The 26827-nt window shown below is 45.9% G+C and overlaps 1 protein-coding gene across 5 annotated transcripts in view; it reads left to right on the top strand.

The window, feature by feature from the left end:
* The window catches only part of GJC1 (gap junction protein gamma 1), a 154725-nt gene extending 128115 nt beyond the window's left edge, over nt 1–26610 (top strand). For 2 of the 5 annotated variants that reach the window (XM_069751393.1, XM_069751390.1), the window contains exons 2-4: nt 8964–9037; nt 11510–11566; nt 23671–26610. In XM_069751393.1, coding sequence (XP_069607494.1) covers nt 23685–24857 — 1173 coding nt within the window. In that variant the 5' untranslated portion in view covers nt 8964–9037; nt 11510–11566; nt 23671–23684 and the 3' untranslated portion in view covers nt 24858–26610. The remainder of the gene's footprint in view (nt 1–8963; nt 9038–11509; nt 11567–23670) is intronic. The other 3 variants (XM_069751391.1, XM_069751389.1, XM_069751392.1) reach the window with 2 other exon arrangements.
* The last annotated feature ends 217 nt before the right edge of the window (nt 26611–26827 follow it).

The raw sequence follows: 26827 nt of genomic DNA on the forward strand, positions 1-26827 counted from the left end.
CAGGGACAGTTGAATGGTCTCTAATGAGACACATTTTGTACGTGTTGAGTTCCACGTGGGCAAGGAGAAAAAAGTCAGCCACCTTGTACAAATGCAGCAGTACTGCTGTACAAGGTGGCTGTTATACATAGAAACACCTGGGGGTGGGGGGCAGGCTCCCTTCAATTTCAGTTCATGTGCCTGCGTGGCGTTTGCAGGACACGTTGCCGGCTACACAGCAGGGGAACAGCTGGCGGTGCTGAACCCCACTAACACATTGGCTGGTGTTTTTCTCTGTGCAGCTAGCAGTTCCGGGCAAAAACTAGCGGTGTTTGAGCCCAGGGTCAGCAGGAGGAGGAGAGGAGCAGAGTGTAGGCCGAAGCCTGCACTGGTGGCAGCTTTTGGTCGGTTGTGCCAGCGTGGCTTGTGCTGGACACGATGCTGGCTACACAGCAGGGGAACAGCTGGCGGTGCTGAACCCCACTAACACATTGGCTGGTGTTTTTCTCTGTGCAGCTAGCACTTCCGGGCAGAAACTGGAGGTGTTTGAGCCCAGGGTCAGCAGGAGGAGGAGAGGAGCAGAGTGTAGGCCGAAGCCTGCACTGGTGGCAGCTTTTGGTCGGTTGTGCCAGCGTGGCTTGTGCTGGACACGATGCCGGCTACACAGCAGGGGAACAGCTGGCGGTGCTGAACCCCACTAACACATTGGCTGGTGTTTTTCTCTGTGCAGCTAGCACTTCCGGGCAGAAACTGGAGGTGTTTGAGCCCAGGGTCAGCAGGAGGAGGAGAGGAGCAGAGTGTAGGCCGAAGCCTGCACTGGTGGCAGCTTTTGGTCAGTTGTGCCAGCGTGGCTTGTGCTGGACACGATGCTGACTACACAGCAGGGGAACAGCTGGCGGTGCTGAACCCCACTAACACATTGACTGGTGTTTTTCTCTGTGCAGCTAGCAGTTCCGGGCAAAAACTAGCGGTGTTTGAGCCCAGGGTCAGCAGGAGAGGAGCAGAGTGTAGGCCGAAGCCTAGTTGAACCAATTTCAAAGGTTACCTTTAACCCCCCCTCAGGTGTTGCAAGGTACAAGAGCCACACCTTGTGCAGCATTAATGCTGCACAAGTAAAAGGTTGCTCTATTTAATTTGCTCCTTGCACACGCTGAATAAAACACGTACACTATTTAGCCCACTATACTGTCAAACAGTAGTGGAGGCGTGACTTGTCTTTTTAAGGAGATGCAGCACAGGTGTCAAAATTTACACCTAGCTGCTGGGCGCAGATTCCTGAGCGTTGTTATTTGCTGTACAGGAGTCTGCGCTATTGTGATCCCTTGGCCATGCGCTGTGAGCGCTTCCTGTCTTCTGACCTCATTTCATGTCGGCCGTTGCGGTTAGCGATGGACATGAATCCCAGACCCACAGTGTGTTTTCAAAAAATCACACTGCGTGGCTGGGATTCGTGGCCTTGTGCAGTAAATAGGTTTGCCGCTCACACATGTCCTTACACCTGCTTCAGACTGGGCGGCCTCAGCTGATCCCTTATCGCCTACCACGGCCAGGAGGCCGCACAGTCTGAAGAAGGCGGAAGGAGATGAGTTAAGACAGGCGAACATATGCACTGCTCGTGCCCATAAACCACACCCTCGCTGACAAAATAAATATGACAACGAGGGGCGTTGTTTCTAGCAGGGTGGATGCACAGGCGCAGCCAGCTAACCATGATGACAAAAGACGGGAAACGCTACCAAGGGGGGTGCTGCGTATCATTAGAAAGGAAAGTCACACCTCAGGGACAGTGGAATGGTCTCAATGAAACATAGAAACACCTGGGGGGGTGGGGCCAGGTTCCCTTTAATTTCAGTTCATGTGCCTGCGTGGCGTTTGCAGGTCACGTTGCCGGCTACACAGCAGGGGAACAGCTGGCGTTGCTGAACCCCACTTACACATTGGCTGGTGTTTTTCTCTGTGCAGCTAGCACTTCCGGGCAAAAACTAGCGGTGTTTGAGCCCAGAGTCAGCAGGAGGAGGAGAGGAGCAGAGTGTAGGCCGAAGCCTGCACTGGTGGCAGCTTTTGTTCTGTTGTGCCAGCGTGGCTTGTGCTGGACACGTTGCTGACTACACAGCAGGGGAACAGCTGGCGGTGCTGAACCCCACTGACACATCACCTAGTGTTTTTTCTGTGTAGACAACACTTCCAGGTGGCAACTGACAGTGTTGAAACCCAGGGAATCAAAGAGGAGCAGAGTGTAGGCCGAAGCCTGCAGTGTAGCAAGTTGAAAGGGAACCTTTAACCCCCCCCCCCCCCAGGCATTTGTTGCTGAAAGAGCCATCTTGTACAGCAGTAATACTGCACATGGAAAATGGTGGCTCCGAAAATTATGCTCCTTGCAAACGCTGAAGTACACACTCATATAATGTGTCCCCTCACACCGTCAAGCCATCCCGGAAGTGGGACTTTCCTTTGTAATGTGACACAGCACAGCCGTCATTCCAACCCCCTTGGTGCCGGGCGCCACCTCCTCAACGTTGTTTGGTTCTGTCACGGAGCCCGCGCTGTAATGTTATCCCTTGGCCATGCACAGTTAGCGGTGGCCGTCTTCTGACATCATGTAGGTGTCAGGCTGGCAGTGCCTGTGCGTCCAAGCTGCCCGAGATCAAACCTTGCAGTGTCATCTAATGTAGTCCCACTGCGGGCCAGGGATCCATGGGCATGCGCAGTGCATATCATCGCCTCTCACTCACCTCCTTCCTGCTTCTTCAGACTGTGCGGCGTCACGGCCGTGGCATGCTATTAGGGATCAGCTGACGCCGCCTAGTCTGAAGAAGCGTGAAGAAGGGGAGTGAGAGGCTAGTAGATGCACTGCGCATGGCCATGGATACCAGGCCCACTGTGTGATCACATTAGACGACACTGCGAGGTGTGATTTCGGGCAGCGTGGACGCACAGGCGCAGCCAGGACGACAACAAATGATGTCAGAGGACGGGCAGCGCAAACTGTGCATGGCCACGGGATAACATAACAGCGCAGGGTCCATGACGGAATCAAACAACGCTAAGGAGGCAGCGCACGGTGCCAAGGGGGTAGCAATGACGGCTGTGCTGCGTCACATTACAAAGGAAAGTCCCACCTCCGGGACGGTTGGACGGTGTGAGGGGACACATTACATGAGTGTGTAGTTCAGCGTTTGCAAGGAGCATAATTTCAAGAGCGACCTTTCCCTTGTGCAGTATTAGTGCTGCACATGGTGACTCTTTCAGTAACAAACGCCTGGGGGGGGGGGGACAGGTCACCTTACATTTTAGTTGTGCCAGCGTGGCGGTCGCATGACACGTTGCCGGATACACAGCTGGGGATCAGCTGACGTTACTGAACCCCAATAACAGAGGAGCGACTGTTGACTGTGCACACAGCACTTTCAGGCACCAACTGGCGGTGTTAGAGCCCAGGGACAGCAGGAGGAGCAGATTGGAGGTATTGCCGCACACACAGCTGGGGATCAGCTGACGTTACTGAACCCCAATAACAGAGGAGCGACTGTTGACTGTGCACACAGCACTTCCAGGCACCAACTGGCGGTGTTAGAGCCCAGGGACAGCAGGAGGAGCAGAGGAACAGAGTGTAGGCCGAAGCCTGATTGTAGCAAGTTGAAAGGGAACCTTTAACCCCCCCCCCCCAAGACGTTTGTAGCTGAAAGAGCCATCTTGTGCATCACTAACGATGCAAAAGGAAAAGGTGGTTCTTTTAATTATGCTCCTTGCAAACACCGAAGTAAACACTAAAAATGTGTCCCCTTATACCGTTAAACCGTCCCGGAGGTGCGAATTTCCTTCGTAATGGGACACAGCACAGCTGACATTCCTATCCCCTTGGTGCCGTGCGCTGCCTCCTCAGCGTTGTTTTAAGCTGTCACGGAGCCTGCGCTGTTCTGTTAGCCCTTGGCCATGCCCAATTAGCGCTGCCTGTCTTCTGACATAATTTGGTGTCAGGCTGTTACTGCCTGTGCGTCCACGCTGCTCCAGATCCCACCTCGCAGTCTCGTCCAACGTAATCCCACTGCGGGCCTTGGAACCATGGACATGCACAGTGCATATCCTCGACTCTCACTCCCCTCCTTCCCTCTTCTTCAGACTGTGCGGTGTCACGGCCGTGGCATGCTATTAGGGATCAGCTGACGGCGCACAGTCTAAAGAAGGCGGAGGGAAATGAGCGAGAGCCCGAGGGGAAGATATGCACTGCGCATGCCCATGGATCCCAGGCCCGCAGTGTGACTCAATCAGAAGACACAGCGAGGCGGGATCTCGGGCAGCGCGGCCGCACAGGCGCAGCCAGCCTGACACCAAATTATGTCAGAAGACAGGCAGCGCAAATAGGGCATGCCCAAGGGATAACAGAACAGCGCAGGCTCCGTGACAGCTTAAAACAACGCTGAGGAGGCAGCGCATGGCACCAAGGGGGTAGGAATGACGGCTGTGCTGCGTCACATTGCGAAGGACAGTCCCAGCTCCGGGACAGTATAACGGTATCAGTGAACACATTTTATAAGTGTTAAGTTCTGCGTGTGCAAGGAGCTAAAAAAAAGAGCTACCTTTTCCTTGTGCAGCATTACTGCTGCACAAGATGGCTCTTTCAGTAACAAACGACGGGGGGGGGGGGGGGGACAGGTTCCCTTACATTTAGGTTGTTGTGCCAGCGTGGCGGTCGCAGGACACATTGCCGGCCACACAGCTGGGGATCAGCTGACGTTACTGAAACCCAATAACACTGGGTCGTATGTTTTTACTGTGCAGCCTGCACTTCTGAGCCGCAACTGGCGGTGTTGGAGCCCAGGAATAGCAGTTCAGGTGGTAGAAAGATGAACACAGCAGGAGACCTGGATGACACCCAATTACTTAATCAGGCAGAGGAGTGGCAAATTCCTGCGAGATCCAGGCCTGGTTCATTTTCAGGAAAGTAAGCCGGTCAACGTTATCGGAGGACAGTCGCATGCGACGGTCTGTTAGTACACCACCTGCGGCACTAAAGACACGTTCCGATAAGACACTAGCCGCAGGGCAAGCCAGCACCTCCAATGCATACTGGCTTAGCTCTGGCCATGTATCCAGCTTAGAGACCCAAAACTTGAACGGGGAAGAGCCGTCTGGGAGTACAGTAAGAGGGCAAGCCATGTAGTCTGTCACCATCTGACGGAACCGTTGCCTCCTGCTGACTGGAGCCGCCGGTGATGGTGTAGACATTTGGGGCGGGCACACAAAAGTGTGCCAGAGTTGTGCCATACTGGGCTTGCCTTGGGCAGAGGCACTGCTTCTGCTCCCTCTTTGGGCAGAGCCTCCCCCACTGCCTCGACGCACTGAGCTGCTTTGTAAAGCACTAGCAGCACTCCTCTCAGTTGGACAGGAGAAGATGATGGAATTCACCAGTGTGTCGTGGTACTCCCGCAATTTACGCTCCCGGGTCAACGCTGGGATGAGGTTTTGGACGTTGTCCCGGTAGCGAGGATCGAGGAGGGTGAACACCCAATAATCAGGCATGTTGAGAATGTGGTCGATGCGGCGGTCGTTTCTCAGGCACTGCAGCATGAAATCCACCATGTGCTGCAGAGTGCCAACTGGCCCAGAAACGCTGTGCCCTGCTTGAGACATGATCTCTGCCCGCTCGTCATCACCCCACCCTCGCTGTACACACTGACCACTGGACAATTGTGTCGCTCCCTCCTCTGGACGGAGCTCTTCCTCCTCCATTGACTCCTCCTCATCCTCCTCACAAATTGGCCCCTGCGCACCCCTTTGTGAGGAACCACGTGGCGCTGACTCTCCAGAAGCTGATGGAAAAGGTGACTCCTCATCCTCCACCTCTTCCACAACATCATCCCTTAACCCTTGCAAAGTTTGCTGAAGCAGGCAGATAAGGGGGACAGTCATGCTGACTAGTGCATCATCTGCACTTGCCATCCGCGTGGAATAATCAAAAGGACGCAAAACCTGGCAGACGTCCTTCATAGTGGCCCACTCTGTGGTTGTGAAGTCTGATCGGCGCTGACTGCGACTTCTTTGCGCCTGATGCAGCTGGTACTCCATAACTGCTTGCTGCTGCTCACACAACCGCTCCAACATATGTAACGTGGAATTCCACCGGGTAGGTAGGTCACATATGATGCGGTGTTCCGGAAGGCGGAATCGGCGCTGCAGATCAGCAATGCGGGATCTGGCCAAGCTGGAACGCCGCAAGTGAGCACACTCTAGGCGGACCTTGTGCAGCAGGGCATCAAGATCCGGATAGTCCCTCAGAAAACTCTGCACAACCAAATTGAGCACATGTGCCAGACATGGGATGTGAGTGAGGTTGCCAAGGGCCAAAGCTGCCACCAGATTTCGGCCATTGTCACACACTACCACACACAGACAGCCGTAAACGGCGCTGCAAGGCCCAAAAACCCCCCTCTAGGTTATCCTATGTAGTGTTTTTCCACAATTTAGCTGGAGACGGGTGGAAAAACACTAATAGGGAATTTTTTTTAAAATTTTTAAACAGGCTGCACTATTTGAAAGAAAGGAAATTTTTTCTCAAGGTATGAGCCAGTAAAGAACCCTGAGCTGAATCCAACCGGCTATAGCTGCACACAGACTACAGGGCGAGCTGGGCTCACACGGAGACCGTGCAGACAGCCGTAAACGGCGCTGCAAGGCCCAAAAACCCCCCTCTAGGTTATCCTATGTAGTGTTTTTCCACTATTTAGCTGGAGACGGGTGGAAAAACACTAATAGGAAATTTGAGAAAAAATGTGCAGCAGGCTGCACTATGAGCAAAAAAGGACAACTGTGTGAGGCAGTGTGAACCCCCCCTGAGCTGAATACAACCGGGTATATGGCTGCACACAGACTACAGAGTGAGCTGCACACACACATACACACACAGAGACCTTGCAGAACGCTGTTAAAACAGCGCTGCAAGGCAAGAGCAAGGTGAACAGTGAAGAACACACAGCGTTTTGCTAAATTAGCCTTTGGAAAGGAAAATAAAGCAATTAGCTAGCTCAACTGGCCCTCAGTTAGAACACAGCGTCCTGTCCCTAACTGAAATCACAGCAGAGTGAGCGCAAAATGGCGGCAGCGTTTTTTATAGTGCAGAGTGACATCATTTCAGCAGCCAATCACAGCCTTGCCAGTACTTACATGCCCACCATGCTAAACAGGATGTGCCCACACTTCCAATCATTCCTCATTGGCTGCTGCGTGCAGTTTGAATTCTGGGAACTTCCGATTCCGGTATCCGATACGCGGGAAGTATCGGAATTCGGTATCGGAATTCCGATACCGCAAATATCGGCCGATACCCGATACTTGCGGTATCGGAATGCTCAACACTACTGTACAGCCACATATAGGGTATTGCCACGTTCAGTAGAAATTGTGGGGCAAATTATGGTGCAATGTTTACCCACTTAGTTATTTTTTCTTCACTGCCCAATGGTATAAAATTCTGTGACACACCCGTGATGTCAATATGATCACTGCACCCCTAGATGAATTAATTGAGGAGTGTAGTCTGTAAAATGAGTTTACATATCGGGGGTTTTGATGTTCCGGCACCTCAGGGGCTCTGCCAATGTGACATGGCACCCTCAAACCATTCCAGCAAAATCTGAACTCCAATATTGCACCTTTTCCCTTCTGAGCTTTGCACTGTACCTCAAAAGTAGTATTCCCCCACATATGGGGTATCGGCGTTCGCAGGAGGAATTGCACAACAAATTGTATGGTGAAATTTCTCCTGTTACCATTATTAAAATGGAATATTTTAGGATAAAAACATATTTGTGGGGAAAAAAAATTTTTTTTATTTTTACGGCTCAACGTTATAAACTTCTGTGAAGCACATGAGGGTTAAATGTGCTCACCACACATCTAGATCAGTTCCCTGAGCTGTCTAATTTCCAAAATGGTGTCACTTGTGGGTGATTTTCACTGTTTAGACACATCACAGGCTCTCCAAAGACGACATGGCATCCTCCAATTGTTCCAGCAAATTTTGCATTCAGAAAGTCAAATGGCGCTCCTTCCCTTCCGAGCTTTGCTGTGCTCTGTGTTTTTCTCCCTCATATAGGGTAGTGGTACGCTCAGGAGAAATTACACAAGTTTTGGGGTACATTTGTTCCTGTTACCCTTGTCGAAATAAAAAATTTGTATCTGAAGTAAATTTTTTGTGAAAAAAAAGTTAAATGTTCATTTTTTTTCCACATTCCAAAAAATCCTGTGAAGCACCTGAAGGGTTAATAAACTTCTTGAATGTGGTTTTGAGCACCTTGGAGGATGCAGTTTTTAGAATGGTGGCACTTTTGGGTATCTATCATATAGACCCTTCAAAGTGACTTCAAATGTGAGGTCCCTAAAAAAAAAATGATTTTGTTTGAAAAATGAAAACTCGCTCTTTAACTTTTAACCCGGATAACTTCCTAACAAAAAATACATTTTGGTTTCAAAATTGTGCTGATGTAAATTAGATGTAAAGTTAATTATTAATTATTTTGTGTGACATATCTTTGTGATTTAAGGGCATGAAAATTCAAAGGTGTAAAATTGCTAATTTTTTGCCAAATTTCCGTTTTTTTTCCCCACAAATAAACGCAAGTCATACCGAAGAAATGTTACCACTATCACGAAGTATAATATATCATGAAGAAAACTGTCTCAGAATCGCCAGGATCCGTTGAAGTGTTCCAGAATTATTACCCTATATATGGACAGTTGTCAGGATTGTAAAAATTGGCCTGGGTCATTAACGTGCAAACCACCTTCGGGGGTAAAGGGGTTAAAGAAAAACATACCTGGCTGCCATCATGCAGCCAAACTCAGATTCATCCTCCCCTTGGTTTTGGCAGCACGATTCGAGTGACAGGTTCCCTTTAACCTGTTATATCTTATTATATTTGTTTTCTGTTAAACACAGCATTTTATAAAGCATACATAAAAATGAACAGATATCTTGTGTTTTTCAGTGGGATTACTGAAAGCTACCAGAGAGACTTTTATGTCTCTGGAAACATCAGCTGACAAAAAATCGGGGCTGCAGGTATTCATCACTATGCTTATTATAAAATTTGTGTATAATTAATTTGTAGGGCATGTAATAAAATGTATATTGTAATTTTTTCATTCTTTTCATTGTTCTTTTTTTAATGGTTAACACAAAAGTACAATGTATCAAAGCAAGGATGAGACCTCATCTGGTGGCTTTCAGCCATAACTCTGCACAGTGCAGTGGCCTTTATCGGCATATCTTTGATTCACGGTCATGCAGCCAATGACTTTTTCAAAGGCAGAACTTCAACCACGTGGCCAGCCGCAGTGTGTACACATACTCAACCTTCACTCCATTTAGTAACTTTGGTGCTGCCAAAAATAATCAAGTACTGTACTTGGCTCTCTCTGGCAGTCCCATAGACAATGACCCCCAGCAATCGGTAAGTTATTTCCTATCCTATGGATAAGGCGATAACTTACAATTGTGGAAATAGACCTTTAAAGTGCGTATGTTACTGTAATGTGCTGCGCTATGTAAGGGCACTATATCCCAGCTGCAGGTATGTACTTCTACTAGCCAAAAACAAGAACCTTGTGCTGATTGGCTGCTAGAATCCATCAGTGAATATTTATTGAACTGTGAAACTGAAAGGTCTCAGGGCATGTGCACACGATTAGGAACTGACAGCGCTGCTGTCTATTGAATGCAGGTATGTATGTATTCACTGATTCACCGCATCCAATACATTTTATGGGTGATATTTATCTTGCGGAGACTTGTGTCTCCACAAGAGAAATTGACATGCTGTTGTCTGGAGAGACGTGCCACATGTACATCTCCGCGGGTGAGCCACAGGTGTCTCTGGACGCATAGTGGACATGGGATTTCTTGAAATCCCATCCACTATGCTGTAACATCTGAATGTTGCGGATTGGATGCTGCACAAGTACGCAGCATCCAACCTGCTGTGTTTACTGATTGTGTGCACATACCTTTTATAGGAAATTTTACACTGCATTAAATACTATACTGCACACTCAGAACTGTCATTGATTAAGAAAAAAATAAATACACACTGCTCAAAAAAATAAAGGGAGCACTAAAATACCACATCCTAGATATCACTGAATATTCCAGTTGCAAATCTTTATTCATTACATAATGGAATGCGTTGAGAACAATAAAACATAAAAATTATCAATGTAAATCAAAATTAACCCCTTTACCCCCAAGCGTGGTTTTCACGTTAATGATCGGGCCAATTTTTACAATTCTGACCACTGTCCCTGTATGAGGTTATAACTCTGGAACGCTTGAACAGATCCTGATGATTCTGACTTTGTTTTCTCGTGACATATTGTACTTCATGATAGTGGTAAAATTTCTTTGATATTACCTGCATTTATTTGTGAAAAAATGGAAATTTGGCCAAAATTTTGAAAATTTCGCAATTTTCCAACTTTAATTTGTATGCCCTTAAATCACAGAGATATATCACAAAAAATACTTAATAAGTAACATTTCCCACATGTCTACTTTACACCAGCACAATTTTGGAACCCAATTTTTTTTTTGTTAGGGAGTTATAAGTGGTTAAAAGTTGACCAGCAATTTCTCATTTTTACAACACCATTTTTTTTAGGGAGCACATCACATTTGAAGTCACTTTGAAGGGTCTATATGATAGAAAATACCCAAGTGTGACACCATTCTAAAAACTGCACCCCTCAAGGTGCTCAAAACCACATTCAAGAAGTATATTAACCCTTCAGGTGTTTCACAAGAATTTTTGGAATGTTTAACAAAAAATGAACATTTAACTTTCTTCACAAAAAATTTACTTCAGCAACAATTTGTTTTATTTTACCAAGGGTAACAGAAGAAATTGGACCCCAAAAGTTGTTGTGCAATTTGTCCTGAGTACGCTGATACCCAATATGTGGGGATAAACCACTGTTTGGGTGCATGGCAGAGCTTGGAAGGGAAGGAGCACCGTTTGACTTTTCAATGGAAAATTGGCTGGAATTGAGATCGGATGCCATGTCGCATTTGGAGAGCTCCTGATGTGCCTAAACAGTGGAAACCCCCCAATTCTAACTGAAAACCTACCCCGAACACATCCCTTATCCCAACCCTAACCACACCCCTAACGCCAACACACCCCTAATCCCAACCATAACCCTAACCACACCCCTAACCCTGACACACCCTTAATCCCAACCGTAACCCTAACCACACCCCTAACCCTAACTTTAGCCCCAACCCTAACTTTAGCCCCAACCCTAACTTTAGCCCCAACCTTAACCCTTACTTTAGCAACAACCCTAACCCTAACTTTATCCCTAACCCTAATGGGAAAATGGAAATAAATACATTTTTTTATTTTAATATTTTTCCCAAACTAAGGTGGTGATGACACTTTTTATTGCAAAAAATTGTTTTTGTGTCTCCACATTTTGAGAGCCATAATTTTTCAATATTTTGGTCCACAGAGTCATGTGAGGTCTTGTTTTTTTGCAGGACGAGTTGACGTTTTTAGATGTACCACTAGATGGTGGCCCGATTCTAACGCATCGGGTATGCTAGAATATGTATGCGTAGTGTATAGCACAGCCCACGTAGTATATTGCGCAGCCCACGCAGTACATTGCGCAGCCCACGTAGTACATTGCGCAGCCCAGGTAGTACATTGCGCGGCCCACGTAGTACATTGCGCAGCCCACGTAGTACATTGCGCGGCCCACGTAGTACATTGCGCGGCCCACGTAGTACATTGCGCGGCCCACGTAGTACATTGCGCGGCCCACGTAGTACATTGCGCGGCCCACGTAGTACATTGCGCGGCCCACGTAGTACATTGCCCGGCCCACGTAGTACATTGCCCGGCCCACGTAGTACATTGCGCGGCCCACGTAGTACATTGCGCAGCCCACGTAGTACATTGCGCAGCCCACGTAGTACATTGCGCAGCCCACGTAGTATATTGCGCAGCCCACGTTGTATATTGCCCAGCCCACGTAGTATATTGCACAGCCCACACAGTCTATAGCAATGTGGGCACCATATCCCTGTTAAAAAAAATAAAAATAATAAATAGTGATATACTCACCCTCCGTTGGCCCCCGGATCAAAGCAGTTACCGACGCTTCTCGCTACGTCATCATCTCACGAGACCGCAATGCATGGAGCGGTCACCGGGGCGTCGCGAGGAGCGGGAAAGGCCGGTTCTTGATCCAGGGGGCCACCGGAGGGTGAGTATATAACTATTTTTTATTTTTTTTTATTATTTTTAACATTAGATCTTTTTACTATTCATGCTGCATAGGCAGCATGAATAGTAAAAAGTTGGTCACACAGGGTTAATAGCAGCGTTAACCAAGTGCGTTACACCGCGGTCAACGCTGCCATTAACCATGTGTGAGCGCTGACCGGAGGGGAATATGCGGGCGCCGGGCACTGACTGCGGGGAGGAAGGAGCGGCCATTTTCTTCTGGACTGTGCCCGTCGCATGAATATCCGTGACAGACAGACAGAAAGACAAACAGACAGACGAAGTGACCCTTAGACAATTATAAAGTAGATTTTTGGGCGCGTGACATTTTTTTATCTCTTTTTATTCCGATTTTTGGGAGGCAGAATGACCAAAAACCAGCAATTCATGAATTTCTTTTTTTGGGGGGGGGGGGACATTCAACGTTTGGTAAAATTGATAAAGCAGATTTATTCTTCGGGACAGTACGATTACAGCGATACCTCATTTATATCATTTTTTTTTTTATGTTTTGGCGCTTTTATACGATAAAAACTATTTTATATAAAAAATAATTATTTTTGTATCGCTTTATTCTGAAGACTATAACTTTTTTTTTTTTGCTGATGACGCTGTATCTGTTTTTTGCGGGACAAGATGATGTTTTCAGCGGTACCATGTTTTTTTATATCCCTCTTTTTGATCGCGTATTATTCCACATTTTGTTCGGCGGTATGATAATAAAGCGTTATTTTTTTACAGTGTTCACTGAAGGGGTTAACTAGTGGGACAGCTTTATAGGTCAGGTCGTTACGGACGCGCCGATACTAAATATGTGTATTTTTATTGTTTTTTTTATTTAGATAAAGAAATGCATTTAGTGGAACAAAATATAAGGCCATGTTCACACAGTGCGTTTTTTACTGCGGAACCGCAGCGTTTTTGCCGCTGCGGTTCCGCAGCTGTTTTCCATGCAGGGTACAGTACAATGTACCCTATGGAAAACAGGAACCACTGTGCACATGATCCTGAATTTAAAAAAAAAAGCCGCGCTGAATAACTGCGGGAAAAAAAGAAGTACCATGTCACTTCTTTTTTCGGAGCCGCAGCGGTTCTGCACCCATAGACCTCCATTGTGAGGTCAAACCCGCAGTAAAACCCGCAGATCAAAAATAGATCTGCGGGTTTTATTGCGGTTCGTGGTGCAGAACCGCTGCAGCAGGAAGTGCGGGGAAGTGGGCGGAAGTGCGTGGGTGGAGTGTGGCTGCCCCGATCCCACCCCCCCATGCTCCAATGCCCCTCCCCCGTGCTCTGATGTTCCCCCACCCCCCATGCTCCGATGCCCCCCCCCCCCGTGCCCTAATCTCCCCCCCTTATACTTACCTGGCCTCCCGGTGTCCGTCCAGCCGTCTTCTCCCTGGGCGCCGCCATCTTGCAAAATGGCGGGCGCATGCGCAGTGCGCCCGCCGAATCTGCCGGCCGGCAGATTCGCTCCAAAGTGCATTTTGATCACTGACATATAACCTATCTCAGTGATCAAAATAAAAAAATAGTAAATGACACCCCCCCCCTTTGTCACCCCCATTGGTAGGGACAATAAAAAAATTAAGAATTTTTTTTTTTTTTTTTTCACTAAGGTTAGAATAGGGTTAGGGGTAGGGTTAGGGTTAGGGGTAGGGTTAGGGTATTTTCAGCCATTTTAGCCCTAAAAAGCTTCCTAGGAAACACACAGTCTCTGCATAGAAAACTGCATAAAAAAAAGGATCAAAAAACGCATCAAAAAACGCATCAAAAAACGCATCAAAAAAGGACCTGCGTTTTCTGCCAAGAGCTGCAGTTTTTTAAAAAACAGTCCTGAAAAAAAAAGGATGGAAATCAGGAACGTGTCAACATACCCTAAATATATGTTTTTTCATTATTTAGGTCTTGTTTTTTTTTGTTTTTTTTTAACATGTAAATATTTTTTTCTTTACTTGTTTACTTTCCCCCAGGGGGGGACATGACTATATAGTGTCAGATCGTTCATCTGACACTTTGCAGTGCACTGTGTCAGATCAGAGATCTGACAGGCACTGCAAGGAGGCTTGCTGGCGCCTGCTCTGAGCAGGCACTTACAAGCCACCTCCCTGCAGGACCCAGAAGGAGCCCCGCAGCCATTTTGGATCTGGGGCCTGCAGGGAGGAGGAGGTAGGAGACCTTCGGAGCAACGGGATCACATCGCGTTGCTCCGAGGGTCTCAGGGAAGCACGCAGGGAGCCCTCTCCCTGCGCGATGCTTTCCTATGCCGCTGGAATGCTGTGATCATGTTTGATCGCAGTGTTCCGGGGGTTAATGTGCCAGGAGCGGTCCGTGATGTCAGCTGTGATAGTCAGCTGACACCCGGCCCCGATCGGCCGCTTTCCCCCCGTGAGCGCAGCTGATCGGTGATGACGTACTATCCCGTCGGTGGTCATACGGGCCCATACCACCTCGACGGGATAGTACGTCATATGTCAGAAAGAGGTTAATATCCCACGGAGGTCTGGATTCGGAATGATACTCAAAATAAAAGTGGAAAGTCAAATAACAAGAAGGATTCAAATTAAGTGGAAATTCCTCAAGACAAGAAAATTATGCTCAGTAGTATTTGTGGCCTCCACGTGCCTGTATGACCTCCCTATAATGTCTGGCATGGTCCTGATGAGGCAGCGGATGTTCTCCTGAGGGATCTCCTCCCAGACCTGGATAAAGCATCAGTCAACTCCTTGACCATCTGTGGTGCAAAGTGGTGTTGGTGGATGGAATGAGACATGATGTTCTCGATTGGATTCAGGTCTGGGGAATGGGCAGGCCAGTCCATAGCATCAATGCCTTCATCATGCAGGAACTGCTAACACACTTCAGCCACATGAGGCCTAGCGTTGTCCTGCATTAGAAGGAACAAAGGGCTTAGTGCACCTGCATATGGTCTGACAGTAGGTCTGAGGATTTCATCCTGGTTCTTAATTGCAGTCAGGGTATCACTGGCTAACACATGGAGGGGCATGCGATCCTCCAAAGAAATGCCTCCCCACTCCAATACTGACCCATTGCCAAATCGGTCAAGCTGGAGGATGTTGCAGGCAGCAGAACGTTCTCCATGGCGTTTCCAGACTCTGTCACTTCTGTCACATGTGCTCAGTGTGAACCTGCTCTCATCCGTGAAAAGCACAGGGGTCCAATTTTGAATCTGCCAGTCATTGGTGTTCTCTGGCAAATGCCAATCTCCCTACAACACAGTGTTGGGCTGCAAGCACAACACCCACTTGTGGACTTTGAGCCCTCATACCACCCTCAAGAAGTCTGTTTCTGACAGTTTACAGTAAGCAGACACATGGATGCTGGTGGCCTGCTGGAGTTCATTTTGCAGGGCTCTAGCACTGCTCCTCCCATTCCACCTTGCACAAAAGAGGAGGTAGCCGTCCTGCTGCTGGATTGTTGCCCTCTCCACATCTCCTGGTGTACTGGCCTTTCTCCAGGTATCTGCTCCATGCTCTGGACACTGTGCTGACAGACACAGCTACCCTTCTTGCCACAGCTCGCATTGATGTGCCGTCCTGGATGAGCTGATCTACCTGAGCAACTTCTACCTCATGCTCCTGTACCTCTAGGGATGAGAGCAATGACAAAATGTAAAAGAGACCAAAAGAACAGCCAAAAAGGATGAGAACAGAGAAATGGTCTGAAGTCACCACCTGCAGAACCACTCATTTATAGGGGTTGTTTTGTTAATTGACTATCATTTCTACCTATTGTCTGTTCTATTTGCACAACAGCAGGAGAAATTGATTTACAATCAATGTTGCTTCATAACTGGACAGGATGATTTCACAGAAGTGTGATTGACTTGGAGTTACATTGTGTTGTTTAAATGTTCCCTTTATTCTTTTGAGCAGTGTATATAATGAGTGGGAAAAATCACTTTTTCACACAGGACCTGTATGTTTGGATTTATTTTTCCTTTAATAATAAAGGAATTTAAAAACTGCATTTTGTGTTTACTTGTGTTATCTTTGTCTAATATTTAAGGCCGGCTTCACACATCCTGATATTTCCGGTATCGGAAAACCAGTACCAGAGATATCAGTGCCCGTGTGTGTACTACGTGCGACAACCGTGTGCCGCATCAGTACCACACGGACTGCCGCCGGTCTGTCTGCACTGTTCCCCGGCAGCTGGTGCTGAATGCGGCTTTGATCCATTGTCTCCTGCTCTGCCGGCGAGCAGGGGAGAATGAATTAATGAAAAACCCGACGTGGGGTCCTCCTATGTTTTTAAACCAACCCGGCAAAACTAGGACTACTATTCTGGATATGGGTCCCCCAGCCTAAAAACAGCAGCCTGCAGCTGTCCAGAAAAGGCGCATCTATTAGATGTGCCAATTCTGGAGCTTTGCCCGCTTCTTCCCACTTGCCCTGTAGCGGTGGCAAGTGGGGTAATGAGGGGTTAATGTCACCTTTCTATTGTAAGGTGACATTAAGCCGGCTTAGTAATGGAGATGTGTCAATAAGACACCTACCGTATCCATTACTAATCCTAGAGTTGGTAAAGGGTTAATTAACCCCTTTCTGCCATTAGACGTACTATTGCGTCCATGTGGGGTGGGCTTTACTTCCCAAGGACGCAATAGTACGTCATATGCGATCGGCAGCGCTCACGGGGGGAGCGCCGCCGATCGCGGCCGGGTGTCAGCTGTTTATCGCAGCTGACATCCGGCACTATGTGCCAGGAGCGGTCACGGACCGCCCCCGGCACATTAACCCCCGGCACACCGCGATCAAAGATGATCGCGATGTGCCGGCGGTGCAGGGAAGCACCGCGCAGGGAGGGGGCTCCCTGCGGGCTTCCCTGAGCCCCCCGCAGCAACGCGATGTGATCGCGTTGCTGCGAGGGTCTCACCTCCCTCCCTGCTCCCTCCAGCCCCGGATCCAAGATGGCCGCGGATCCGGGTCCTGCAGGGAGGGAGGTGGCTTCACAGAGCCTGCTCAGAGCAGGCACTGTGAAGGCTGCAGCGCTGCATGTCAGATCAGTGATCTGACAGAGTGCTGTGCAAACTGTCAGATCACTGATCTGTGATGTCCCCCCCTGGGACAAAGTAAAAAAGTAAAAAAAAAAAATTTCAAATGTGTAAAAAAAAATAAAAAAAAATATTCCAAAATAATGAAAAAAAAAATAAAAATATTATTCCCATAAATACATTTCTTTATCTAAATAAAAAAAAAAAAAACAATAAAAGTACACATATTTAGTATCGCCGCGTCCGTAACGGCCCGACCTATAAAACTGTCCCACTAGTTAACCCCTTCAGTAAACACCGTAAGAAAAAAAAAAAAAAAAACGAGGCAAAAAACAACGCTTTATTATCATACCGCCGAACAAAAAGTGGAATAACACGCGATCAAAAAGACAGATATAACTAACCATGGTACCGCTGAAAACGTCATCTTGTCCCGCAAAAAACGAGCCGCCATACAGCATCATCAGCAAAAAAATAAAAAAGTTATAGTCCTGAGAATAAAGCGATGCAAAAATAATTATTTTTTCTATAAAATAGTTTTTATCGTATAAAAGCACCAAAACATAAAAAAATGATATAAATGAGGTGTCGCTGTAATCGTACTGACCCGAAGAATAAAACTGCTTCATCAATTTTACCAAACGCGGAACGGTATAAACGCCTCCCCCAAAAGAAATTCATGAATAGCTGGTTTTTGGTCATTCTGCCTCACAAAAATTGGAATAAAAAGCGATCAAAAAATGTCACGTGCCCGAAAATGTTACCAATAAAAACATCAACTCGTCCCGCAAAAAACAAGACCTCACATGACTCTGTGGACCAAAATATAGAAAAATTATAGCTCTCAAAATGTGGTAACGCAAAAAATATTTTTTGCAATAAAAAGCGTCTTTCAGTGTGTGACGGCTGCCAATCATAAAAATCCGCTAAAAAACCCGCTATAAAAGTAAATCAAACCCCCCTTCATCACCCCCTTAGTTAGGGAAAAATTAAAAAAATGTATTTATTTCCATTTTCCCATTAGGGCTAGGGTTAGAGTTAGGGCTAGGGTTAGGGTTAGGGCTAGGGTTAGGGCTAGGGTTAGGGTTAGGGCTAGGGTTAGGGCTAGGGTTAGGGCTAGGGTTAGGGCTAGGGTTAGGGCTAGGGTTAGGATTAGGGTTAGGGCTAGGGTTAGGGCTAGGGTTAGGGCTAGGGCTACAGTTTGGGTTGGGGCTAAAGTTACAGTTAGGGTTTAGATTACATTTACGGTTGGGAATAGGGTTGGGATTAGGGTTAGGGGTGTGTCAGGGTTAGAGGTGTGGTTAGGGTTACTGTTGGGATTAGGGTTAGGGATGTGTTTGGATAAGGGTTTCAGTTATAATTGGGGGGTTTCCACTGTTTAGGCACATCAGGGGCTCTCCAAACGCGACATGGCGTCCGATCTCAATTCCAGCCAATTCTGCGTTGAAAAAGTAAAACAGTGCTTCTTCCCTTCCGAGCTCTCCCGTGTGCCCAAACAGGGGTTTACCCCAACATATGGGGTATCAGCGTACTCAGGACAAATAGGACAACAACTTTTGGGGTCCAATTTCTCCTGCTACCCTTGGGAAAATACAAAACTCGGGGCTAAAACATATTTTTTGTGGGAAAAAAAAAGATTTTTTATTTTCACGGCTCTGCGTTATAAACTGTAGTGAAACACTTGGGGGTTCAAAGTTCTCACAACACATCTAGATTAGTTCCCTGGGGGGTCTAGTTTCCAATATGGGGTCACTTGTGGGGGGTTTCTACTGTTTAGGTACATTAGGGGTTCTGCAAACGCAATGTGACGTCTGCAGACCATTCCATCTAAGTCTGCATTCCAAATGGCGCTCCTTCCCTTCCGAGCTCTGCCATGCGCTCAAACGTTGGTTTCCCCCAACATACGGGGTATCAGCGTACTCAGGACAAATTGGACAACAACTTTTGGGGTCGAATTTCTCCTCTTACCCTCGGGAAAATACAAAACTGGGGGCTAAAAAATAATTTTGGGGGGAAAAAATTTTTGTTTTATTTTTACGGCTCTCCATTATAAACTTCTGTGAAGCCCTTGGTGGGTCAAAGCGCTCAGCACACATCTAGATAAGTTCCTAAGGGGGTCTACTTTCCAAAATGGTGTCACTTGTGGGGGTTTCTACTGTTTAGATACATTAGGGGCTCTGCAAACGCAATGTGACACCTGCAGACCATTCCATCTAAGTCTGCATTCAAATGGCACTCCTTCCCTTCTGAGCCCTCCCATGTGCCCAAACAGTGGTTCCCCCCACATATGGTGTATCATCGCACTCAGGACAAATTGGGCAACAAATTTTGGGGTCCAATTTCTCCTGTTACCCTCAGGAAAATACAAAACTGGGGGCTAAAAAAATAATTTTTGTGGGAAAAAAATGTTGTTTTATTTTTACGGCTCTGCATTATAAACTTCTGTGAAGCACTTGGTGGGTCAAAGTGCTCACCACACCTCTAGATAAGTTCCTTAGGGGGTCTACTTTCCAAAATGGTGTCATTTGTGGGGGGTTTCAATGTTTAGGCACATCAGTGGCTCTTCAAACGCAACATGGCGTCCCATCTCAATTCCTGTCAATTTTGCTTTGAAAAGTCAAACGGCGCTCCTTCCCTTCCGAGCTCTCCCATCCGCCCAAACAGTGGTTTACCCCCACATATGGGCTATCAGCGTACTCAGGACAAATTGTACAACAACTTTTGGGGTCCAATTTCTTCTCTTACCCTTGGGAAAATAAAAAATTGGGGGCGAAAAGATAATTTTTGTGAAAACATATGATTTTTTATTTTTACGGTTCTACATTATAAACTTCTGTGAAGCACTTGTTGGGTCAAAGTGCTCACCACACCTCTAGATAAGTTCCTTAGGGGGTCTACTTTCCAAAATGGTGTCACTTGTGGGGGGTTTCAATGTTTAGCCACATCAGGGGCTCTCCAAACGAAACATGGCGTCCCATCTCAATTCCAGTCAATTTTGCATTGAAAAGTCAAATGGCACTCCTTCGCTTCCGAGCTCTGCCATGCGCCCAAACAGTGGTTTACCCCCACATGTGGGGTATTGGCATACTCAGGACAAATTGTACAACAATGTTTGGGGTCCATTTTCTCCTGTTACCCTTGGTAAAATAAAACAAATTGGAGCTGAATTAAATTTTTTGTGAAAAAAAGTTAAATGTTCATTTTTATTTAAACATTCAAAAAATTCCTGTGAAGCACCAGAAGGGTTAATAAACTTCTTGAATATGGTTTTGAGCACCTTGAGGGGTGTAGTTTTTAGAATGGTGTCACACTTGGGTATTTTCTATCATATAGACCCCTCAAAATGACTTCAAATGAGATGTGGTCCCTAAAATAAAATGGTGTTGTAGAAATGAGAAATTGCTGGTCAACTTTTAACCCTTATAACTCCCTAACAAAAAAAAATTTTGGTTCCAAAATTGTGCTGATGTAAAGTAGACATGTGGGAAATGTTACTTATTAAGTATTTTGTGTGACATATCTCTGTGATTTAATTGCATAAAAATTCAAAGTTGGAAAATTGCGAAATTTTCATAATTTTCGCCAAATTTCCGTTTTTTTCACAAATAAACGCAGGTACTATCAAATAATTTTTACCATTGTCATGAAGTACAATATGTCACGAGAAAACAATGTCAGAATCACCAGGATCCATTGAAGCGTTCCAGAGTTATAACCTCATAAAGGGACAGTGGTCAGAATTGTAAAAATTGGCCCGGTCATTAACGTGCAAACCACCCTTGGGGGTAAAGGGGTTAAACACACCACACAGAATAATGTCTTTTAATGAAATCATACACCACAAAGTTTCCCATCTTTATTAGTCTGCTAATTCAAGCGAAGCCCTCGATCTCCTGTAAAAAAAGAAAAAAAAAAACAACAATATACCTGTCCAGCGTACAGTCAGTCCCACGGCATAATCCATGTCTGGGGAATGTACAGTTTACAACTGGGAGCAGTGCTAATGCAGAGCAGGTGACAATGGATGGAAGCCGCGTTCAGCACCAGTCACCGGAGAACAGCCCTTACAGTAGCACTACTTCCCCGGCGGCCGTTCGTGTGCACGTGTGTGGCACGTTTTGTGGCCCGTGTGTCTGGGCAAAAATGGACATGTCTGCGTGTTTAAGACTATGTGCACACGTTGCAGATTATTTGCGGTTTTTTAGCGTTTTTGCGCTATAAAAACGCTATAAAACCGCAAATAATCTGCATACATTAAGCATCCTATCATTTTTAATGAAATCCGCAATTTCTGTGCACATGATGTGCGTTTTTCCGCATGAAAAACGCCATGCGGAAAAATAATGAACCTGCTCATTATTTTTGCGGTTTTTTCGCGGTTTTCCCACTGTCTAATGCATTGGGAAGTGTCTGGAAAAAACGCGCAAAAACGCGTCAAAACCGCGCAAAAAAACGCATGCGGATTTCATGCGGAAATCTGGCAGAACTGTCCGGATTTCCACAGGAATTTTCTGCATGAATTCCTGAACGTGTGCACATAGCCTTACACACGGTCTGTGAAAACACTCTGACATGTGCATAGACCCATTCAATTGAAGGATGTTCGACTGATGCAAGATCGGCACTCTGAATTTTGGGTGCTTCTATTCAATACTGAGCAAAGGGTCTGAATACTTATGACCATGTGATATTTCAGTTTTTCTTTTTTAATAAATATGCAAAAATTTCTACATTTCTGTTTTTTTTTCAGTCAAGATGGGGTGCAGAGTGTACATTAATTAGAAAAAAATGAACGTTTTTGAATTTACCAAATGGCTGCAATGAAACAAAGAGTGAAAAAATTTAAAGGGGTCTGAATGCTTTCCATACCCACTGTAACCTTTTAGAATTTACTAAATTACTTGCAATTCTTGGCATTTTTCTGGTGATTTCATGTACAAATATCAAACCTGTTATCATGAATGAAGTTCAATATAACCTAGTGAATAATATCAGCTTATATATACTTCATGCCTGATTAATCATTGCCTTTGTGCTTGTTTTTTGTCTAGTTTTGTGCCTTTTTTTGTTTGCACCCAATTCATTATTCTAGTTGCTCCTTTTTTAGTCACTTTTATATGTGCTCACCTGTGGGTTATTTTTGCTTTGTGGGTGAATTTTTTAGCGATTCCAGATGTTTTCACCTGATTTAGCAATTATGACTTTATAAAAAGTTCCAAAACTTGCTTCAACTCCAGTCCACCCATGGTGTATTTTTGAGTACATCGGTGTTTTGGTTCAATTTTTTGAACCGTTTTGTGAAACATGTGACTTTTGGCGCCCAAAAGTTGCAAAGCAGTTCCCTTCGCGAACTGCATGCTCCATTAAGAAGAATTTGGTGGCAAACCTGGCAACTAATACCACCCGACAGAAAGGAAAGTGACTTAAAAACCGCAAGTGATAAATTGGGGCCTTAGACTATAATTGTTAGCATTGATTATAGTAAATATCTTGTACACCGAATGCTCTCCATATTGTCATTTGCGCATCTTTCCTGATTTATCTTGCAGTTCAGTTTAAGCTTGTCTGGTTTTATTAAAGGGAATCTGTCACCCTATTTTAGGCCTATAAGCTAAGGGCACCGCCATCAGGGGCTTATCTACAGCATTCTGTAATGCTGTAGATAAGCCCCCGATGTAACCTGAAAGAGAAGAAAAACAAGTTATATTATACTCACCCAGGGGTGGTCCAGTCCGATGGGCGTCGCGGTCCGGGTCTGGCGCCTCCCATGTTCATAAGATGTCGTCCTCTTCTTTGCTTCCTGTCACGGCTCCTGTGCAGGCGTACTTTGTCTGCCCTGTTGAGTGCAGAGCAAAGTACTGCAGTGCACAAGCGCCGGGTCTCTCTGACCTTTCCCGGCGCCTGCGCACTGCAGTACTTTGCTCTGCCCTCAACAGGGCAGACAAAGTACGCCTGTGCAGGAGCCGTGACAGGAAGCAAAGAAGAGGATGTCATCGTATGAAGATGGGAGGCGCCGGACCGCGACGCCCATCGGGCCGCAGTGGGACCGCCCCTGGGTGAGTATATTCTAACTTGTTTTTCTTATCTTTCAGGTTACATCGGGGGCTTATAGAATGCTGTAGATAAGCCCCTGATGGCGATGACCATAGCTTATAGACCTAAAATGGGGTGACAGATTCCCTTTAAGCCAATGGCTAATCATAAATTTTGCACTAATGTAGTGACTGCGTAATCTGACCTTTATAATCTTTTTCCGTATTCAGATTTTTTTTGTGAGGAACCACTTGTCTCACGTTTTGCATGTGTTTGTTGGTGTACTCTGTTATATATTGAATTGGTAAACAGAAAAATGTGTGTGTTTTTAAAATTGACTAGATTTTCCCTTTTATATTCAAGGAGGAACAAGCAACATGAGCTGGAGTTTTCTGACACGCCTTTTAGAAGAAATCCATAATCATTCGACATTTGTTGGAAAAATTTGGCTGACTGTACTGATAGTTTTCCGCATTGTTTTGACGGTTGTGGGAGGAGAATCCATTTACTATGATGAGCAGTCTAAGTTTGAGTGTAACACTGATCAACCTGGATGTGAGAACGTTTGCTATGATGCCTTTGCCCCCCTTTCTCATGTTCGGTTTTGGGTATTCCAGATTATCTTAGTGGCAACGCCACCTCTCCTGTACTTGGGCTATGCTATTCACAAAATTGCAAAAATAGAAGAACGTAACGAGTATGACAGGAAGGCCAGAGTTAGAGCTTTGTCTTTGCGCTGGAAGCAAAATCGTGCTCTTGAAGAAGTGGAAGATGACAACGAAGAGGACCCCATGATGTATCCAGAGACTGAACTAGACAGCGACAGAGGGAAAGTAAGCCATAACAAGATAAAACATGATGGACGAAGGCGGATAAGAGCTGATGGACTATTAAGAATTTATGTCCTGCAGTTGTTGGTTAGGACCGTTTTTGAGATTGGATTTTTGGCTGGCCAATATTTTTTGTATGGATTTGAAGTGATTACAAAATACGAATGCCACAGAAATCCTTGTCCACATACAGTGGACTGTTTTATATCCCGGCCCACCGAGAAGACCATCTTCTTGTTAATCATGTATGGAGTAAGCTGTCTGTGCCTGCTCCTGAATGTTTGGGAGATGCTTCATCTTGGGTTTGGGACCATACGGGATGCACTTAATAACAGAGGGAAACAAATGGATGATTCCTCATCATATAATTATCCTTTCTCATGGAATACGCCTTCAGCTCCCCCTGGATATAACATAGCTGTGAAACCAGATCAGATCCACTACACAGAACTTACAAACGCCAAAATGGCTTATAAACAGAACAGGGCCAACATTGCTCAGGAACAGCAGTATGGGAACGGCGAGGACAGTATTCCGACTGAACTAGAACACCTTCACCGGGAGGTCCGTGTGGCTCAGGAACGCCTGGAATCTGCTATCCAAGCTTACAGTAACCATAATAGCCAACCTTCTACCAAAGAGAAGAGGTCCAAGAAAGGCTCAAGTAAGAGTAGTGTCAGCAGCCGGTCTGGAGATGGAAAGACCTCTGTGTGGATTTGATAATGCACCAGCAGAAACTGTCTCCGGGAGGAGCAAACAGCAGAGTGATATCTTCCATTCCTGTAAATATTTTTGCTTTTATACAAGGTGTCCATTCCTTTTATATGATGAAAGGTTTGGAAGGGAAAAAGCCATGGATTATGCAGTCTGTTCTCTTGGCTCATGAAGCTTTGACTGTGACCTGCAATCTATCACACTGTACATTCCTGGTCTTTAATATATTCTGGCATATGGAATGCCTAACGAGTTTTATACATCTATTTTATTCTATACTCTTTTATACATGTTTCATTTCTATTTTTTTTTTCTTCCATTCCGTATTGAAGGGTGGGTAATTTATCATAGTTGGTATGTTAGTAAACTGGTTAGTTATAATATGATGAAGCAGCTTTTGTTTATTAGTTTTGTAGCTGCAAACTACTGGATAAATTACTGCCTTTACCCCCTCTGCTGCTAGACTGCCTCTCAGGTGTCAGTTGTGGCCCTAAAAGTGCCTTTTATTGTTCTGCAGAGTGCTGTTTGTATGTGAACCTGTCAAGTACTTTTTGCCCCCAAACTGCCACCACTATCATACACTTTCTACATTATGCATGGCAAACAGGTGCCAAATTTTGATTAAAATTTTTTTAATGTCCTCTCCCTTAATATGCATATTACCTGTCCGAGCTGATGCTCAAAGAGATATTCCCATCTCCAAGATCCTGTTCCAATATGTAGTAGGTGTAATAATAACAATATTAACAAATAAGTCCAATTAGAAATATAGTATAATTCTTCTTATTAGCTATGCCATTTACCCCATGTGCAGGGCAGTGCAGTAGCTCAGGTATCCATGATTATGACCACTAACAACTAACTGACACTATATGAGTTGTCAGAACCATGGATACCTAATCTACTGGAATGCCCTGCACATGGGGTAAACTATATAGCAAATCAGGAGAACTACATACTACATTTCTAATAGGAGTTATGTGTCAATATTATATTATTATTACATCTACTAAATATTTGGATAGGATTTTGGAGATGGGAATACACCTTTAAGTTTTAATTCCTGCTTGTGCAGTTTATATTTAGGGACCTGTAGACTATCAAGAAATGAATCGATCTGTCCTGACTCTAAGGCCATGTTCACACGATCCTTTTTTTCATGCGGAATTGCCGCGATTTTCCCGCTGCGGGTCCGCAGCTGTTTTCCATGCAGGGTACATTAAATTGTACCCTATGGAAAACAGGAACTGCTGTGCCCACAATGCGGAAAATCAAAAAAAAAAGCCGCGCTGAATAGCTGCGGGAAAAAAGAAGTACCATGTCACTTCTTTTTTCGGAGCCGCAGCCGTTCTGCACCCATTGACCTCCATTGTGAGGTCAAACCCGCAGTAAAACCCGCAGATGAAAAAAATATCTGCGGGTTTTACTGCGGTTTGTGGTGCAGAACCGCTGCAGCAGGAAGTGCGGGGAAGCGGGCGGAAGTGCGTGGGCGGAGTGTGGCTGCCCCCCCGTGCTCCGCTCCCGCCCCCCCGTGCTCCAATCCCACCGCCCCGTGCTCCGATGCCCCCCCCCAGTGCTCCGATGCTCTCCCCCCCTTATACTTACCCGGCGTCCCGGTGTCCGTCCGGCCGTCTTCTCCCTGGGCGCCGCCATCTTGCAAAATGGCGGGCGCATGCGCAGTGCACCCGCCGAATCTGCCGACCGGCAGATTCGTTCCAAAGTGCATTTTGATCACTGAGATAGATTATATCTCAGTGATCAAAATAAAAAAAAATAGTAAATGACACCCCCCCCCCCTTTGTCACCCCCATAGGTAGGGACAATAAAAAAAAATTAAGAATTTTTTTTTTTTTCCACTAAGGTTAGAATAGGGTTAGGGGTAGGGTTAGGGTTAGGGGTAGGGTTAGGGTATTTTCAGCCATTTTAACCCTAAAAAACTTCCTAGAAAACACACAGACTCTGCATAGAAAACTGCA

Source organism: Ranitomeya imitator, chromosome 2 (assembly GCF_032444005.1).
Source record: "Ranitomeya imitator isolate aRanImi1 chromosome 2, aRanImi1.pri, whole genome shotgun sequence".
Lineage (NCBI taxonomy): Eukaryota > Metazoa > Chordata > Amphibia > Anura > Dendrobatidae > Ranitomeya > Ranitomeya imitator.